A 19,018-nucleotide genomic window follows, 5' to 3' on the forward strand; every position below is an offset into this window, starting at 1 on the left:
GTAGTGTCATACACTGATTTTTAAAGAGCATTTTGGAAATGCCTATCAATCGGTGATTCATCTGGCATGGTTTAGAATGTACACTAAACAAAAATATAAATGCAACATGTGAAGTGTTGGTCCCATGATTTCATGAGCTGAAATAAAAGATCCTTTACATTTTCCATATGCTCAAAAAGCTTATTTCGCTCAAACTTTGTGCACAAATTTGTTTACATCCCCGTTAGTGAGCATTTTTTCCTTTGCCAAGATAATTCATCCACCTGACAGGTGTGGCATATCAAGGAGCTGATTAAACAGCTTGATCATTACACAGGTGCAGCTTGTGTTGCAGACAATAAAAGGCCAGTCTAAAATGTGCAGTTGTCACACAATACAATGCCACAGATGTTTTGAAGGAATGGGCAATTGGCATGCTGACCTCGGGAATGTCCACCAGAGCTGTTGCCAGAGAACTGCATGTTAATTTCTCTACCATAAGTCATCTCCAACCATAAGACGTCCAACCAGCCTCAGAACCACGTGTAACCACGCCAGTCCAGGACCTACACATCCGGCTTCTTCACCTGTGGGATCGTCTGATACCAGCCACCTGGACAGCTGATGAAACGGAGGAGTATTTGTCTGTAATAAAACCCTTTTGTGGGGAAAAACTAATTCTGATTGGCTGGGCCTTGCTCCCCAGTGTGTGTGCCACTCTGGGTGGGCCTATGCCCTCCCAGGCCCACCAACAGCAGCACCCCTGCCCAGTCATGTGAAATCCATAGATTAGGGCCTAATGAATGTATTTACTTTGACTGATTTCCTTATATGAACTTAGTTTAAATTGTTACCTTTATATTATTTTCAGAATATTTGTATATTCAATTGACAAGTGCACACAGCCTTGCCTGACGACTCAAACTGAATTCTTCCGCTGCTCTATCGTTGGTAACAGACTTCAGTCTGAGAGTGCGATCATTGAAGTCGTTTGTGGTGACGTCAAATTGAGGGGTGTTGTACAAAACAAGGCATCAGCGGTTGGATCATCTCTAACCCATCAGCATATCAAAGCCAATGACGAATGTTCAAAACGCCGATTTACCCACGTGTTCTGGCTCTGGCCCAACCCATCGGTTTCTGGGACCAATCAGACGGTCTAGAATGGATTTCCATTCTAGAAATCATTGGGGAGGTACTCAGATCCAGACTCATTGCAGAGGAGAAACTAACGTCCGTGGGCGTGGCGTTTGGCCGGAGCAAGGAGTTTGGGTAGCTAGGCAACACAGCCATGGAGGCCCACTTAATCATCAAGAGCATTATAGGAGACAAATAGAAAACAATGTCAAAAGAACAGGAAAAAAACTAAGTATTAACACTGAAATGCAACCCAGAACCCTTTACAACACACACATCATTATCACCATCATTTAAACTTTGACAGCCTGAGTCCATAAATGTTTGTCAGTGTCCCCTCTACAGCAACTGACTGTAGTGTATGTGGAATGCTATCCAGCCAGTCAGGCCAGCCCCTCCTTTCGCACGCACAGCCCCAATCAGTATCGCCATGACGGCGGGCTGACACCCTGGTGAACATAGTGATCCGGGTGAGTACATTCCCATCCACTTCTCAGGTGGCAGTGGCAGGCCGTCTCCTGTGACCTCCTGTGGTCCTTCTGTAGCTCAGTTGGTAGAGCATGGTGCTTGTAACGCCAGGGTAGTGGGTTCGATCCCCGGGACCACCCATACGTAGAATGTATGCACACATGACTGTAAGTCGCTTTGGATAAAAGCGTCTGCTAAATGGCATATATTATTATTATATTATTATTATTACCTAATTTCCCTTTAAGGCTCATGGGTTGTTTCTCTCTGTTGGGAAACGTCAGTCATCTCTCTCATTAAAACAAGTAGGTGACTGGTTTTGCTCAGAGGAGAGGAGACAATAGGAAACAACTATAAGTGTCTGTATATTGGTGTGTGACTGAGGGAGAGAGTCACTGCTGATGCTGTTCCAATGTGACTCCTTTCCACAACGTAAAGCACCTCAGGGAAGTCTGTGAGGAATGTTGAGTGTTGAATGGTGGAATTCATGTAGAGTCGCTCCACCAATAAATAAAGGACATTCTGTTCAATGGGTTCCAAATCTGTTGTCTTCACATGTATTTTAAACACTTTTAAACACTTTTACATGACGTGCCATCATACTATCATCTTCCACCTGTTCCTCTAATGGCACCCACTTGACAACAAACCAAGCAGGGGTCTGTCCATCATGGAACATTTAAACATGATTTTTGTCATAAAAGAAAGTTATTAAAAACAAAACTACAAATGTCTGTACAAAATCCTTTGAAGTCCTGGTTTGCAGTTACTCATCATTGCCATAGAACGGTGTCTACTTTGAATAACGTCCAAGGCTGGAAGTAGCACACAGAGGTTTCCTTTGACCCAGTGGACACTGGTGCAGAACAAAGTCAAAGTTCGCCGACGTGCACATGGCGTAGAAGACGTTAGCTTTGTCCGGAATGAGTAACTCTGAAAAACAGAAGATGTGGCGGTTGGTATGAGAATGGAGAATATTACATACAGTATACGTACACTATTAAAACGTCCTCTTCAATCATTCCAGGACAACAATATCTTCAGTAATATTTATAATATTAGGTAAGTGTAGGCAATGCCAAACTATAACAACTATCTTTGCTTGACCAACACTGATCTGCACAGTGATATGGCATCTTTGAGTGAGCATATATACTGTGTAAGAGCATTGATTGTTTTAGCTCACCTCTTTCCTGGGAGATCAACTGTGTGAGGGTGAAGTCTTGACAGGTCAGGTGCTCCAGGTTGTGTTTTTCCAGGGCCCTCTGGATCACCTGGGCAGTTTTGTCCTGACTAGTCAGCTGAGAAGGACACAAGTCAAACAAGCAGTTAATATTCTGTAATGAGGAAGTGAAGGGTTGGCTGCAAAATCTCCCTTCAACCAACCAGAGTATCTTAAATGACACCCCCCCCCCCCCCCCGACTTTGCTGATAATTTCTTTATTGAGGAAAAATGTACTTACTACGACTGTGATATGTGGTTGTCACACCTAGCTATCTTAAGATGAACGCAATACATAAGTCGCTCTGGATGAGAGCATCTGCCAAATAACTCAAATGTAACCAACGCAGCAGTTCTTATCTTAGTCATCATAACCAAATGTACAGAGCTAGAGTACTACACACATGATCCTTTTTACATTTCCGTAACAGGACCCCAAGATATTCCCTACCGCCAGATCCCAGCCCAAGCTTACCAGGATGCTCTTGTACATGTTGCCATTGCCAGCCTCCACACTGACCCTCACTATACAGGAGTCAGCCACCTGTCTATTGTAGAGGGGGAGGGAGGTCATGGACACAGAGCGCTTGTGATGAGAGGCCAGCATGGGTTTAGGGTGGGCAGCCACTGGAGCAGAGAGGTCAGGCTGAGAACTGGAGGAACAACTGGAGGGAGTGGAGCCATCCGGGGAGGAGGGTAAGGCCTCCGCCACATTTTGACAGGAGCTGGACAGAGACTGGGACAGGGTAGAGAGACAGAACATGCATGAGTGCCATTGGAAATAATGAATTAGTCTTTCAGTTTGTCTGTCTGAGATATTGACCTGAGCACATTTGTGGACAACTGAAGTATTGAGCCATGCTTCACCAGTGAGGCATGTGCTAAGCAAACACCACTCCTGCTTGGCTTCAAGGACTTGGTCAATTGACATTCCAGTTCTCAAGGACATCACTTTCAATGAGAAGTCAATGGGGATCACTGTTATGAATGGGAGGTTGAAATGCTTCATGGTGTACCTACTGGTATTAGTAAAGTGTAACTACAGGATGTTTTGTAGTACAGAGTGTTCTATTAAAACATTTGAAACCGCTTTAACCAGGGTGTGCAATGACTGACAGAAAGAGAGAGACAGTCAGAGGCATGTCTAAAGGGGATAGGAGAGAGCTGTACCTGCAGTCGGAGTGTGGAGGGAGGGGTGGAGAGATCCTCCATCTCAGAGCCACTGGACCCTGAAGACGACACACTGATCTGGTCTGCATGGGTTTTCCTGCTGGATTCCTCACTCACTTTCAGGAGTCTGCAAATACACACAGTTAGAACTTTCCACTAAATTAACAAATGTGGTCAACGTACACTAGTAAAACCTTAAATACTGCATTTTGTCATTGTTCTTTTACAGTTCTTGTTTATTTACAACAATTTTACAATAGTTGTATACAGTCGGAAGTTTACATACACTTAGGTTGTTTTTCAACCACTCCACAAATTTCTTGTTAACAAACTATAGTTTTGGCAAGTCTGTTAGGACTACTTTGTGCATGACACAAGTCATTTTTCCAACAATTGTTTACAGACAGATTATTTTACTTATAATTCACTGTATCACAATTCCAGTGGGTCAGAAGTTTACATATACTAAGTTCACTGTGCCTTTAAACAGCTTGGAAAATTCCAGAAAATGATGTCATGGCTTTAGAAGCTTCTGATAAGCTAATTGACATCATTTGAGTCAATTGGAGGTGCACCTGTGGATGTATTTCAAGGCCTACCTTCAAACTCAGTGGCTCTTTGCTTGACATCATGGGAAAATCAAAAGAAATCAGCCAAGAACTCAGAAAAACAATTGTAGACCTCCACAAGTCTGGTTCATCCGTGGGAGCAATTTCCAAACACCTGAAGGTACCACATTCATCTGTACAAATAATAGTACGCAAGTATAAACACCATGGGACCACGCAGCCGTCATACCCCTCAGGAAGGAGACAAGTTCTATCTCCTAGCGATGAACGTACTTTGATGCGAAAAGTGCAAATTAATCCCAGAACAACAACAAAAGACCTTGTGAAGATCCTGCAGGAAAAAAGGTACAAAAGTATCTATATCCACAGCAAAACGAGTCCTATATCGACATAACCTGAAAGGCCGCTCATCAAGGAAGAAGCCACTGCTCCAAAACCAACATAAAAAAGCCACACTACGGTTTGCAACTACACATGGGGACAAATATCGTACTTTTTGGAGAAATGTCCTCTGGTCTGATGAAACAAAAATATAACTGTTTGGCCATAATGACCATCATTATGATTGGAGGAAAAAGGGGGAGGCTTGCAAGCCAAAGAACACCATCCCAAACTTGAAGCACGGGGGTGGCAGCATCATGTTGTGGGGATGCTTTGCTGAAGGAGGGGCTGGTGCACTTCAAAAAATAGATGGCCTCATGGGGAAAGAAATTTATGTGGATTTATTGAAACATCTCAAGACATCAGTGAGGAAGTTAAAGCTTGGTCGCAAATGGGTCTTCCAAATGGACAATGACCCCAAGCATACTTCCAAAGTTATGGCAAAATGGCTTAAGGACAACGAAGTCAATGTATTGGAGTGGCCATCACAAAGCCCTGATCTCAATCCCATAGAACATTTGTGGGCAGAACTGAAAAAGCGTGTGCGAGCAAGGAGGCCTAGAAACCTGACTCAGTTACACCAGCTCTGTCAGGAGGAATGGGCCAAAATTCACTCAAGTTATTGTGGCAAGCTTATGAAAGGTTACCTGAAACATTTGACCCATGTTAAACAATTTAAAGGCAATGCTACCAAATACTAATTGAGTATATGTAAACTTCTGACCCACTAGGGATGTGATGAAAGAAATAAAAGCTGTAATAAATACTATTGTCTTGATTACAATTAACAAGATGGCAACTGCTGTTAAGCGAAGTGTTCAGTACTCACGAGGACAGTTTCTTGCTGAGCAAACGGTTGCTCCGGGCGCTTGGTGAGCAGAGGTCTATTGGAGGCTCCAGGTTTCTGGACAGTTCATAGCTGTGGCAGAACACATAGAAAACACTTATGAGGCCTGAAGTCAGGGTGGTCTAAATGTATGCAGCCTTTTGTTCTAGCACTGCACTAGCACATCTGATTCTAAAAGCCTGAACACACTGCAGCCCTGTGTCAACCCCAGCTCTAGATGGGATTTCTATAAATTTCCTTAACAGGCAAAACCAGGGTAGGGATTATGGGAATTGTGTTTTACATGTCATTTGAGTAGTACATTTGGGTATACAGTATATTAGAAAGAGACAATTCAGGTTGTATAAAGGGTTAATTGGCCTATAAGGGGCATCATTTTAAGACATGATAATGCACCCTTAACCCTAACAAAGCTCACCAGCTCTATCTCCTCATTGATCTACCATAAAATCAGTGGGGGACAGGTTCTCACCTCTCCTGGTCAGTGAGCAGCTTCTGGCCCTGCAACCAGGCAGTGATCCTGGTGTGATGGGGCAGGTTGTACTGAGAGCAGGAGGCTTGGAGCTGCCGGATCTGAGAGAGAATCTCAAACTCCTGCAGAGAGAGAGAGAGGGAGATCATGAGCCCATGTCAGCTGTGTGGTTGTTATGCAACTTGTCCTGAACTAGTAACACCTGACAACACAGTCATGGGGCTCCAGTAAAGGCTAGGAGATCATTTAGAGCAGTAAGCAAACATCCTTAAGCATAAAGATGTGCACTTTTCCCTTCGGCATGTGAAAGTACCACTACAATGTGGTGGTGAGTGTGCCACCAATTCAATGCATGTCAAGTCCTATAACAAGGGTGAAATATTTAGACACGTTTGTACTGCATCTTTCGTTTTCTTTACGTAAAATCCCAACAGCAACCACTTACCCTCCTCCTCTTTTCAAAGTTTATGAGGTCCCCCTGTCGAAAATAGCACAACATGCTATTATACTTGACAATATGGAAGATGTATTATCAATTTAATACATTAAGATAGTAATCCACTAGAAGGCAAATATAGAATTAACTTAAAGTAGCTGCCATAACTGAGCAGTCTGTTTCAATGGCTGTTTGCTTACCTCCACAGTATCTGGTAGAGCAGTGTCCAGCATTGTGAGGATAGTCAGGTACGTGCCCAGGTAAGGAACCACCCCACCGGAGGTGCTCTGAGGAGACGACAGTACAGAGACAGCATGTCAGCGGAGGATTCTAGTAACACAGCTTTAAAGAATGTGCATATGAAGCTAGAAAAGGTATTGGTCTATGATTACTGCCCTTTCATAGCCTAGTAATCTGTGGCCATTTGAAACATCAGTGGCTAAGGATAGGATGGCTTCCTTTTGCCACACATGACTCTCTCAGTCTTTGAATAGATTTTTCCTCCAGGGGAATCACTGTACCCTCTTGTGGGTTAAGAGCTTATGGGGTTAGGGGGCTACATGTGACTTCAAGAAGCAGAAACTGCCCCCGCAAAATACTGAGTAGACAATATTAGGATCACTCCCCCCCCCCCCCGGTAGCAGCTTAAAATCAACTTTTTTTAAAAACTTTCAGATACAGATAATTCTGCTATCATTTCTATTTTATACCCCCCTTTTTCTTGATATCCAATTGCAATCTTGTCTCATCGCTGCAACTCCCCAATGGGCTCGGGAGAGGTGAAGCTCGAGAGCCATGCGTCCTCTGAAACACAACCCAACCTAGCCGCACAGCTTCTTGACACAACGCACATCCAACCCAGAAGCCAGCCGCACTAATGTGTCGGAGGAAACACCATACACCTGGCGACCTGGTCAGCGTGCACTGCGCCTGGCCCGCCACAGGAGTCACTAGTGCACGATGAGACAAGGATATCCCTGCCGGCCAAACCCTCCCTAACCAGGACGACGCTGGGCCAATTGTGCATCGCCCCCATGGACCTCCCGGTCGCAGCCGCCTGCGACAGAGCCTGGGCTCGAACCCAGAATCTCTGGCGGCACAGCTAGCACTGCGATGCAGTACCTTAGACCACTGCGCCATCCGGGAGGGAAGCTGTGCTTCTTAACACCCGCTCAACCCGGAAGCCAGCTGCACCAATGTGTCGGAGGAAGCACCGTTCAACTGACGACCACAGTCAGTTTGCAGTTGCCCAGCCTACCACAACGTGTCTCTAGAGTGCAATGAGCCAAGTAAAGCCCCCTCCAGCCAAACCCTCCCCTAACCGGACGACGCTGGGCCAATTGTGCGCCGCCTGGGCATGCTCCTGATGAGGTGGCGGATGGTCTCCTGAGGGATCTCCTCCCAGACCTGGACTAAAGCATCCGCCAACTCCTGGACAGTCTGTGGTGCAACGTGGCGTTGGTGGATGGAGCGAGACATGATGTCCCAGATGTACTCAATTGGATTCAGGTCTGGGGAACAGGCGGGCCAGTCCATAGCATCAATGCCTTCCTCTTGCAGGAACTGCTGACACACTCCAGCCACATGAGGTCTCGCATTGTCTTGCATTATGAGGAACCCAGGGCCAACCGCACCAGCATAAGGTCTCACAAGGGGTCTGAGGATCTTATCTCGGTACCTAATGGCAGTCAGGCTACCTCTGGCAAGCACATGGAGGGCTGTGCGGCCCCCCAAAGAAATGCCACCCCACAATATGACTGACCCACCGCCAAACCGGTCATGCTGGAGGATGTTGCAGGCAGCAGAACGTTCTCCACTGCGTCTCCAGACTGTCATGTCTGTCACATGTGCTCAGTGTGAACCTGCTTTCATCTGTGAAGAGCACAGGGCGCCAGTGGCAAATTTGCCAATCTTGGTTCTCTCTGGCAAATGCCAAACGTCCTGCACGGTGTTGGGCTGTAAGCTCAACCCCCACCTGTGGACGTCGGGCCCTCATGCCACCCTCATGGAGTCTGTTTCTGACCGTTTGAGCAGACACATGCACATTTGTGGCCTGCTGGGGGTCATTTTGCAGGGCTCTGGCAGTGCTCCTCCTGCTCCTCCTTGCACAAAGGCGGAGGTAGCGGTCCTGCTGCTGGGTTGTTGCCCTCCTACGGCCTCCTCCACATCCTCCTGATGTACTGGCTTGTCTCCTGGTAGCGCCTCCATGCTCTGGACACTGCGCTGACAGACACAGCAAACCTTCTTGCCACAGCTCACATTGATGTGCCATCCTGGATGAGCTGCACTACCTGAGCCACTTGTGTGGGTTGTAGACTCCATCTCATGCTACCACTAGAGTGAAAGCACCGCCAGTATTCAAAAGTGACCAAAACATCAGCCAGGAAGCATAGGAACTGAGAAGTGGTCTGTGGTCACCACCTGCAGAACCACTCCTTTATTGGGGGTGTCTTGCTAATTTCCTATAATTTCCACCTGTTGTCTATTCCATTTGCACAACAGCATGTGAAATGTATTGTCAATCAGTGTTGCTTCCTAAGTGGACAGTTTGATTTCACAGAAGTGTGATTGACTTGGAGTTACATTGTGTTGTTTAAGTGTTCCCTTTATTTTTTTGAGCAGTGTATTTTTCTGGAACAGTCCAGTTGAACAAGGGGTGGAGCAATACAGTCAAATTAAATAAAGATGTGAGGCAAATGAAGGTGTCTCAAGGAACTGCTGGTGAAATTGTCATTAGTGTAGTGTTTGTTGACAATGACGTTATATCAGCTTATTTGGAAATTCTGAGCAATGTGTAGAATATTACTTTAGCGCCCGCTCACTGTAACCAGACCTAGTGAAGATTTGACGCAAACACCCAGAGCTGACAGAAAAATAGAACACCCTCTCTTTTGCTTCGGGACAATGGCTTACTATTAACACACTGTTACGCAATTTCACTAAACATTAACTTGACAGAAAGATGGGTTTTAATAAGTCGTAAAAGTAGAATATCAAGGTGCTTGAAGATGTAAGTAAAGGTCAACTGCTCTCAAAACAATAAAACACTCCATATTGTAAGTTGTTCAACAGTGTCACAGTGCATTATGGTTGGAAAAAGAAAGCATACATTTGTGCAGAGACGCAAGTTTTTTTTTTTAATTAAGTTAAATAATTTTCCTTAATGTACTTGATTCTTACCTCCACACTGATCTCTCTGTTGCTCAACACACAGTTCTCATCGGGGAAGGTTTCACAGAGGTTATCAAAGATGGCCACGCTGTCCCTGAAGAAGAACAAACCAATTAAATCAATCCAAAAATAACACTCAGACAAGAGAGCAACTTTATTACAAAAGATATCCTTGAAGCTTCAAAGGGATTTAGAGTTGGTAAGGCATGGCATGTTGACCTAAAATTATTGTTCAACTATTCTTGACTGACACAATAAAAATGGTTTATTACATAGTTATGGCATGGAAGTACAAACTAAGGTTAGTTGAATAATGTAGGTCAATTACTTGTAAATCATTTCCTTACTAAGCCTTACATTCTCAGAGAATAAGGACACCCTTGTTCATTTTTTTTGTTGCCATATTCAATCAATGTTATTGGCCCTCTACCTTCATGACTCAGCTAACCCTTGCAGTGTGACCCGACAGTCCGTACCTACACACAGCAGCCCACGTCTTCCTCAGCCCGTAGACAGCATTGGACTGTAGGGCAGACAGGATGGCCCTCAAAGAGGAGAAGTTCTTCAGCTGCCGACACTCCTGTTTCAGAAAACAGTCACAAGTTAGAGACTGACTAGGGACTTACAACTGAATGCACTGAGAACCAGGATACAGGTTAAAGTTCAGATGTGTAAGGCTGCACTTGGATTTGAATATGTATCCCTCAAATGGTCCAAGTTACTAGACGTGTCTGACCTGTCCTACTCTGATCCACTTCTCAATGACGCAGGCCCTCTGAGCTGGGCTGGAGGCCCTGTGGACAGAAGTGGGGCTGGAGGTGGGCCGGCAGAGCAGGGAGGTGATGACTCGGTTGGTGACTTCATTAAACTGGGCAATGGTGGCGCTGACGGTAGCAGACAGGTTCTCCTTCTTGTCTCTCTGGGACCACACACAGCCCAGACACTGGTAGGGAACCACCTTCCCGAACAGCCCCTGAGAGACGCACAGATAAGGAAGGTAAAAATGGAAAAAGAGTGTTAGCGATCCACTCCTGAGGACGCATATTAAGAGCCAGAAATGATTTGCCATGATTGACACTTACAGCATCCAGTCGGGTGAGTTGTTCTGCGATGCCTGTGACTGAGAAGTCCATGATTTCACCCTGATCCAGCGGGCTGTCCCATTCTAGGACTTCTTCCCCTGAGCGCTCATCTTCCTGATTAACCTCAGCCTGGGAGGAATGGCCACCAGTATCCATTTCTATTAAAGGGAGAGAGGAATGACGGAAGGGGATCAACAATGGTGTCATAATCAAAGGCAAGTCAAAGAAAAGGTTAGGAAAAACAAGTGGATCCTGTACCTTCTCTATGGAACTTCTTAAGCAGAGTTTCAGAGCGCTGGGCCAGTGAACAGAAGGAGGACAGGCTGTGCAGGTGGTCGATCAGCAGCCTTAGGGAGGGGTGCTGAGGAGGATCCCGGAAGTCCTCACTGTACTCCTCCAACCAAGTCTGGATCAGGGGCAACAGACGCCTGAGGAGACAACGTGATGACACAATGTCTTCCCTGTTTCAGAGTCAAGGAAATAAATGTGATCAAGGGAAAAGCAGCCAGCTCACCTCCTGTGACATTCACTGTTGTACACGTCTGAAGCCCCATTGTCCCTGTGAGAACAATTAGGAAGAGTGTCAGACTCATCTAAGCTGTGATTGTGACCAACAAGGACAGTGGTCCATTCTTCTTCAGACTGTTTTTCTTTGGTCTGTCTCTATGCTCCGTTGTTATCCTGACCTCACTCCAAACTCAGCAAATAATTGTTGTTGTAAAACCTGTAATGGCTAACTACCTGCTGGGTGCTTATTATCATGCCATCAAAGATGCTGAGATAGTAATTTTGTGAGGGAGGCAAGAAAGAAAAAAATGTGACGAAACTAAGTGACTTTGCATACACAGCGAGAGGTGTTGTTCAAAAAAGGCCACTCTCGACATACCCTCTCATCTGTATCCAACATAACATTCAATTTAGCTAATCTTATTTGTTGCTGTGATAACTCGGAATGTGTCAAAAGAGTTGTGTTTGCAGAAAGGTGGGTGAAGACAGACATTTTTTGGCCATTTCACCCAAAATGTATTGTATAGAAGATGGGTTTTAATAAGCAGTGAAACTAGAACGTCAAGGTGTTTTCAAACTATAGAGGTCAAACAACCTGCTCACCTAATGTCATACTGTATCATTTTAACAGTGAAATAGCTTCTGCATTATGGTCTGAGACAATGGTCAGGTGAAACACGACAGCAGTTATGAGTACTGTAAACTTAATGACATGGCCCACCTCTGGAAGAGCAGCTCAATGAGTGCCCTGGTAGTGGTGAAGGTCTGGTAGGTGGACAGAAAGATCCGTCTGTAGTCGGGCTCCTGGCAGCAGGGGTCCAGGAGGTGGCTCACCAGCCGGTTCAGGGTGGCTGCCTTCAGCCTGCGCACCTTGCAGGTCCGGTACTGGACGAAGGCAACGCATGGCCGGGCCTCGGTGGGGCTGGCTGGTATCTGGACGGGCTCCCGACGCAGGGTGATCCCATACAACGCCCCCTCCTCAAACTCCTCCCCCCACTCCTGCACTGGGTTCTGGGTGGGAAGGAGGAACTCACACGGTGAGACGGGGAGACTGGCGCTCCTTTCAATTCCTTCCATCTTCTATTACTCTTGTATTGACGCATACTGGACTAGACACCTCATTTTAGTTTTTCAAAACACAGAGGTCAAAAGGTGGATCATTAGCAGGTAAAAATAGCCATAGTTGACCACTAACAAACAAGCAGAGGTGACCCGCTGACATGCAAACCACCTAAACCCCCCTGATCCACAGTGATGAGGCGGCTATGAGGCTCACACAACAACAAACTGGACCTCACATGCAACACAGACATTTCAGCTCATGTGTATAATAGCTGTCTATGGGCAGTAGACCACTGACAGGACAGAGCCTACAGACCATAATGACCAGCTTTAAGACCAGATTGATGTTTATGGTCCATCACAGTAAGCCTATTCAGAGGCATGCCCTCCGTGTGAGCAAAATGTAGACACTTCACCTGGGAGGTCTGTGATACAGGGAGCGCTTTGTGTTTATCAGTTATTCACCTGGGAGGTCTGTGATACAGGGAGCGCTTTGGGTTTATCAGTTATTCAGCAGACAGGTGAAAAGACAAACTCATGTTGACATCTGTACACACACACACCATCACAGATTTGTCTCAGTTGGTTTAGCAAAGATAGAAATCTCATCCAAATCTTCGCTTTAAAGGTTTAATTCAAATCACTTAGAAACACTGTCCAGTTTACGTTAGAGAAAACACTGAGCAGAAATTGAGATATTCAATCACTTTGACAGCATCCCTTTTCCCCCCATACATGTTTGCTGATGGAAGAAGTGCTCAGCAAATGACTTTTTGGACATGAATGGCAAAACATTCAGGAGATAGAGGTGCTCAAAGTTTCCCCATTTTGCATACCCCACCATACCATCAGACATCCATTTCTTAATCATTGGAAAAGATACATGGTTAAACAGGGTTTGTCAAACTAATTTATTTAATACAAATTGTTTATTTATTTTTATTTTTTACATTTACATTTACATTTAAGTCATTTAGCAGACGCTCTTATCCAGAGCGACTTACAAATTACCTTTAACGTAAATGACTACCCAGCCTGTATTCAAGAGCATGTTGTGTCTCAACTGATGGCAGGCCTCAGATTATGTCAAATAGGGTCTAAACTACAACATGTGCCAATTTGAACAAATATATCATTTATGTTTAAGGTTAAACATATAATATATATGTTACACACACACATATATATATATATTTTTTTTTTCCAGTGATGAAGACATGAATGTCTCATGGTACAGTATGTAAGATAGGTCAACTTTAAGCACCTTTCTCTGTTTTGGCATTCAGATCCAAAAAATCACTTTCTGAGCACTTCTACAATGGGCAAATATGTATGGAAGGTTTTCTTCAAATCAAAAGGGGTGCTGTCAAAAAGTGACTGAATTCAAATGGATTTACCCAATTACAACATTTCATACAATAGTCTACATATTTAGCAGGACAAGGAACTTGACTCTAATGTATTCCAAAGAACATTGGTACAGAACAACATGAAAGGGTACACTGCTTTCCTATTGAGGACAAGAGCAATGTGGTACAAAGAGACGGCACCTGGGTCAAATCATTCAAACAACATGATCAAAGAAATCTTAAATAAATCAGCATAATCCCCTTCAAAATATGTAACCTATTAAATTGACAGTGGCAAGAATAAGTATGTGAACACTTTGGAATTACCTGGATTACCTAAATTGGTTAACCAGACTGTCTATTGTTGTGACATAGATGAAGATCAGATCAAATTGTATGACCAATTTATGCAGAAATCCAGATATTTCCAAATAGTTCACATACTTTGTCTTGCCCCTGTATCCCTCCACCCACTCAGTCCTACGTACAAGTCTGTCACTAGCCCCCAATCAACCTCTCTGTTCTAATACACGCCCCTCATATCTGTCCACCGCTTTCTGATATAATGTAGGCTTTCCTCCCCATGTCCCTGTCAGAACTAAAACAGTCTGGTTTTAACGTTGGCACTGATATTATCCATGTATGCTCAAAGAAAATCAGAACATTTGAAGTCATATGCCATCTGGCAGACGTGCAGATGCGTATGGTGGGCAGAGCACTCAAGGCACATTATAATCATTAACCAGCTCCTAAATTACAGAGGGTTACTGAGGTACAAGGCAGACAGACGTGCGTCACAACCTAATTATACACACCTGACAAAAGACCAGGCCAAGAAAAAGAGACACTAGTATCGGTGTCGCGAGGGGACCAATATCACACCATTGTCCTTTATGGAATACTGCATTACATTATCTGTAGGCCTACATGAGGCCAAGGCACAGAGATCCTAATTCTATGGGCAAGGATACAATACAGTAACATCTTTATCTTAAGTCTTAGGTGCACCAAACTAAATTCAAAACAGACAAGAATTGTCCAATATTGAGACTAAACATAATGATACAAATTATATCAGGATAGCTCTCGAAAACCCTTCTTCCCCGAACTACAATTTCGATGCTTTATTTTAATGTTTAGAAACATAAATCATAGCTTTCAAACCGGTTTTCGAAACACATTCCGATATGCACCTTATCTTTCATATCAACGAAAACAATGTTCAAGTAAGATAACTTACTGTTGTAGCTTTGCACAGATCCACAAACTGTGTGTGCCTCCAGTGACGAACTACACTTCCTCCCAGGTATGCTTAGACACAGGTTAACGGAGAACGCTAGACAGCAGCACAGGTGGCAGCCTGTCTTCCGTAAACAAACGATGTAACATGGAGATGTGGCCGTGTAGGAACACTAACCCTAAAAGGTCGGTAGTAAAATGTAATTGTCGCCGATATGAAACACGATCCTTGTTTGCAATTACCATGCCGCAAGTGATGCGTTGTAACGTGTAGAACGAGTGTCTGGGGTCCTAACAAAACTGCCCCGATCAGAAAATACTATTGTCAATAGTTGCTAAAGCGTTTAGCGTCTATTAATCTGTTAGCATTATGATATCACCATGTATTGTTGAAAACCAGCTATAGGTCTAATACTCGTTTTTCCATTAAGGCAGTTTTATCTAATAAATAGACCATGAGACTAAAAGAGGCACCATCGGTCGTCACAGGACAATGATGCAAATAATAGTCTCACTGATTTATATGCATACACTACATGCAAGGATATACTGTACATCCATGCAAGATGCATGCATTGGCAATATGTTGCAGTGTTGCTGCCTTATTCATTAGCTGCACATTAGCCCATTCATAGACGCCTTCTGGCCAGGGGAGTTTTGTTAAGAAATTAGACGTTTGCTCTAAGTGTTAACACGAAGGAAACATAAGGACAGGTGGAGGTTAATAAGAAGAGCTATACGAGGACAGGCTCATTGTAATGGATGGAATGGAGCAGTGTAACGGATTCAATCGTATGGTTTCCATATGTTTGATACAATTCAATGAACTCCATTCCAGCCTTTACAATGAGCCAGTCCTCTTAAATTGCTCCAGCCTCCTCTGACGAGGACCGTTGTCTTCTCAGGTATCTGTTTCATATCAGCAAGAAATAATAATATATATTTTATTTTAAATATTACACTACTACCCACCTTTATAGAGTTAGGGTTCACACACAGCCATATTTCCATGTTTACAGCGCTTGTTTACAGAAAACAGACAGAAGACAGAGTCCACTGCCTATGCTAATTAACTGCTTCTCCAAAAACCTGTGTGTAAACAGAAGACTGACGCCACAAAGTGTTGTCACTGAAAAATACTGTCTGCTGCAACTGTGTTAAATCGTGTACAGTAAGTGTATATTAAGCCTATATGTTGATGTGACATGAAAGTAGAGGGCTTTATGTTCCTAAAAATCATACCGCAATTGTGAATCGATTCACGTTTAGATGGTGTATTTGGCTGCCATAACCAATTCACCTCGAACAGAACATCCAAGGTCCTTAGAAAATACGAAGTAACGTTAGGCTCATTTAGTCCATTATTGGGCTATAGCTACACATGTCTATAACGCTCTGACAAGACAGCACTGTCTGATTTATGCCCAACAGGTGTAAGAAGATAAATTAGGCTATAAACCGCATATGACTCTGTTCAAACAGTGCATAACCTATGATTCAAATAGCCTACATTACATTATAGTTCTTAAAATACAGTAAAACTAATAAGATAATAACTTTATCATTTCTAAATTACCATTACCATTGATATCTCCCATTTTCCCATCTCGTCAGTCACCGCAGAACGTTTATGGTGTGATAACTTCCATCTTGTTCAAACTAAGTGTTGAAGCTTAAAATACACATCCACTTCGAAGGAGTTGAAGTTTACGGCTGCATGGTGATATGAATAAATATTTTACAGAAACGTCTCTTTAAACTACATATTTAAAAATATATATATAATGTATTGTTTTTATCTGCGTACTATTCGTCACATTTTGCGGCCGCATACAAGTTACACGCTATCAGTTGTCAAGAGCTTCCCATAACTAATCAATAAGCTACACTAGCTCCGCACCTAATGCCAGTATCGGGAAATTCTTCAAGGCGAAGCTTTGCGTTCTTGCCTGTAAACTTCCAGCTTTTATGCAGTGGGTGGCGGCTATGGGAAGAATAGGCTACTCATTTGAGGGCGGTCTTGATGAAAGGGGTGTGCTCTCTGGTCTACTCTTTTGTATGGGTTTGCATATTTCCTACAAAAAACTACATAGGGGATAATCATCTGATCGAAACTCGAGCTCATTGCTTCTGCAAGTTCATCTTCTGGTGAGTTTTTTGTGATGATAAAGAAAAAACCTGGATGCTGAAAGTAAAATATGTTGTTGGCAGTTGGCAGCTCCACAACCTATATATCCTATGGGAAAATAAGGGTGGCAGAATGAGCACAATGATAATTAGGGGTGAGTGGGGTAAGTTGAGCCTCCCGTGTTTCTAGGAGACCATACACACAATTGATCATTTGACCAAATGTTTAGGAAGAGGTCATTTCATCGAGTCTGTGAAGGAAGAAACCACATGGGAAAAGTGGTAAGCAAGTTAGGTCCAAAATATTTTCAGCAAGTCAAATGCATTTGTGTTAGAGGTTTCATGACGCTTGTATCTAAACCGAAGTAGATAATTTTAAGTGTTCTATACATCAGTTGGGGTCTCTATAATCTTCATTATGAGGTCCTAAACCTGGCATGAACGTGCATCCCTGTAGCTGTATGGGCTAATATAGTCAACATGTTTGCCTTGGGGTAACTGAACCAATGGCAAGTTGAGCAAATGTAAGTGCCCTCTTCCCAGGCGTTATGCAAGGCATTGTTGTTGGGAAATGAGTTAAGAACAGGGCTTACGATAAAGGTGTTTTTTTAAAGTACACCGTCTTTGTTAGGTGTTAAGCCTATGTTAAAGTATGCTTAAAATGATTATAATCCAAAAGTGATTGCGTTTGGGAAATAGATAGATATGGTTTTTAAAAGGTAGTGTATTTCATTCAGTTCATACAGTGGGGAGAACAAGTATTTGATACACTGCCAATTTTGCAGGTTTTCCTACTTACAAAGCATGTAGAGGTCTGTCATTTTTATCATAGGTACACTTCAACTGTGAGAGATGGAATCTAAAAGGTTTGAGTCTGTTTGATTGAGTGTGTGACAGGTGTCTTTTATACAGGTAAAGAGTTCAAACAGGTGCAGTTAATACAGGTAATGAGTGCAGAACAGGAGTGCTTCTTAAAGAAAAACTAACAGGTCTGTGAGAGGAATTCTTACTGGTTGGTAGGTGATCAAATACTTATGTCATGCAAAATAAATTACTTAAATATCATACAATGTGATTTTCTGGATTTCTGGTCTCTCACAGTTTTTTATTTTATTTTACCTTTATTTAACCAGGCAAGTCAGTTAAGAACACATTCTTATTTTCAATGACAGCCTGGGAACAGTGGGTTAACTGCCTGTTCAGGGGCAGAACAACAGATTTGTACCTTGTCAGCTCGGGGGTTTGAACACGCAACCTTCCGGTTACTAGTCCAACGCTCTAACCACTAGGCTACCCTGCCGCCCCAGTTGAAGTGTCCCTATGATTTAAAAAAAAAATACAGATCTCTACATGCTTTGTAAGTAGGAAAACCTGCAAAATCAGCAGTGTATCAAATACTTGTTCTCCCGACTGTACATTTGTAGGTGGCTTAACTTACCCATACCCAGGGTAAATTGTGCCAAGAGATCATTTTTTTGGGACAAGCTGTGTTTTCAAAACAAATGTTTACATGAATTCTGGTTATTTCCAGGGATACACATCATCCTGAAATATATGTAGATATAATTATTAGAAAGAATACTATATTTCCCTTGACGGAATGACCCTGAATGTAAAAAATGGCTAAACTTACCCCACTATCCCCTATTGCAAATAAGGACAGAACATAAACATGTTTTATTTCTCTCCCCAAACACACCCACACTGGTCCAGAGTCTGCTTCCTCCATTGATTAGCGCTTGTCTGTTGCCCCTTTTTCATTCTTCACAGCGAGTTGACAGTCTGGAAGACAGGTGGACA

General features: G+C 43.4%; 1 protein-coding gene across 2 annotated transcripts; it reads right to left on the minus strand.

Moving 5' to 3' along the window:
* Positions 1 to 693: 693 nt before the first annotated feature.
* LOC124016300 (ral guanine nucleotide dissociation stimulator-like 1) lies at positions 694 to 17,035 on the minus strand. 2 transcript variants are annotated; one of them, XM_046331846.1, is made up of 16 exons: positions 16,674 to 17,035; positions 12,163 to 12,452; positions 11,449 to 11,493; positions 11,193 to 11,362; positions 10,935 to 11,092; positions 10,589 to 10,825; positions 10,329 to 10,432; positions 9,862 to 9,946; positions 6,882 to 6,968; positions 6,691 to 6,723; positions 6,246 to 6,367; positions 5,756 to 5,845; positions 3,977 to 4,103; positions 3,282 to 3,542; positions 2,771 to 2,885; positions 694 to 2,517 (listed from the first exon to the last, which is right to left on the minus strand). In XM_046331846.1, exons 1-16 carry the CDS (start codon positions 16,695 to 16,697, stop codon positions 2,378 to 2,380), a joined length of 2,088 nt encoding a protein of 695 aa, XP_046187802.1. In that variant the 5' UTR covers positions 16,698 to 17,035; the 3' UTR covers positions 694 to 2,377. The 2 variants fall into 2 exon arrangements, with proteins under 2 accessions (XP_046187802.1, XP_046187803.1); XM_046331847.1 differs by lacking the exon at positions 11,449 to 11,493 and having other exon boundaries at positions 11,193 to 11,395.
* Between the last annotated feature and the right edge of the window lie 1,983 nt (positions 17,036 to 19,018).

This window comes from Oncorhynchus gorbuscha, linkage group LG26 (genome assembly GCF_021184085.1).
Source record: "Oncorhynchus gorbuscha isolate QuinsamMale2020 ecotype Even-year linkage group LG26, OgorEven_v1.0, whole genome shotgun sequence".
NCBI classification, from domain to species: Eukaryota; Metazoa; Chordata; class Actinopteri; order Salmoniformes; family Salmonidae; genus Oncorhynchus; species Oncorhynchus gorbuscha.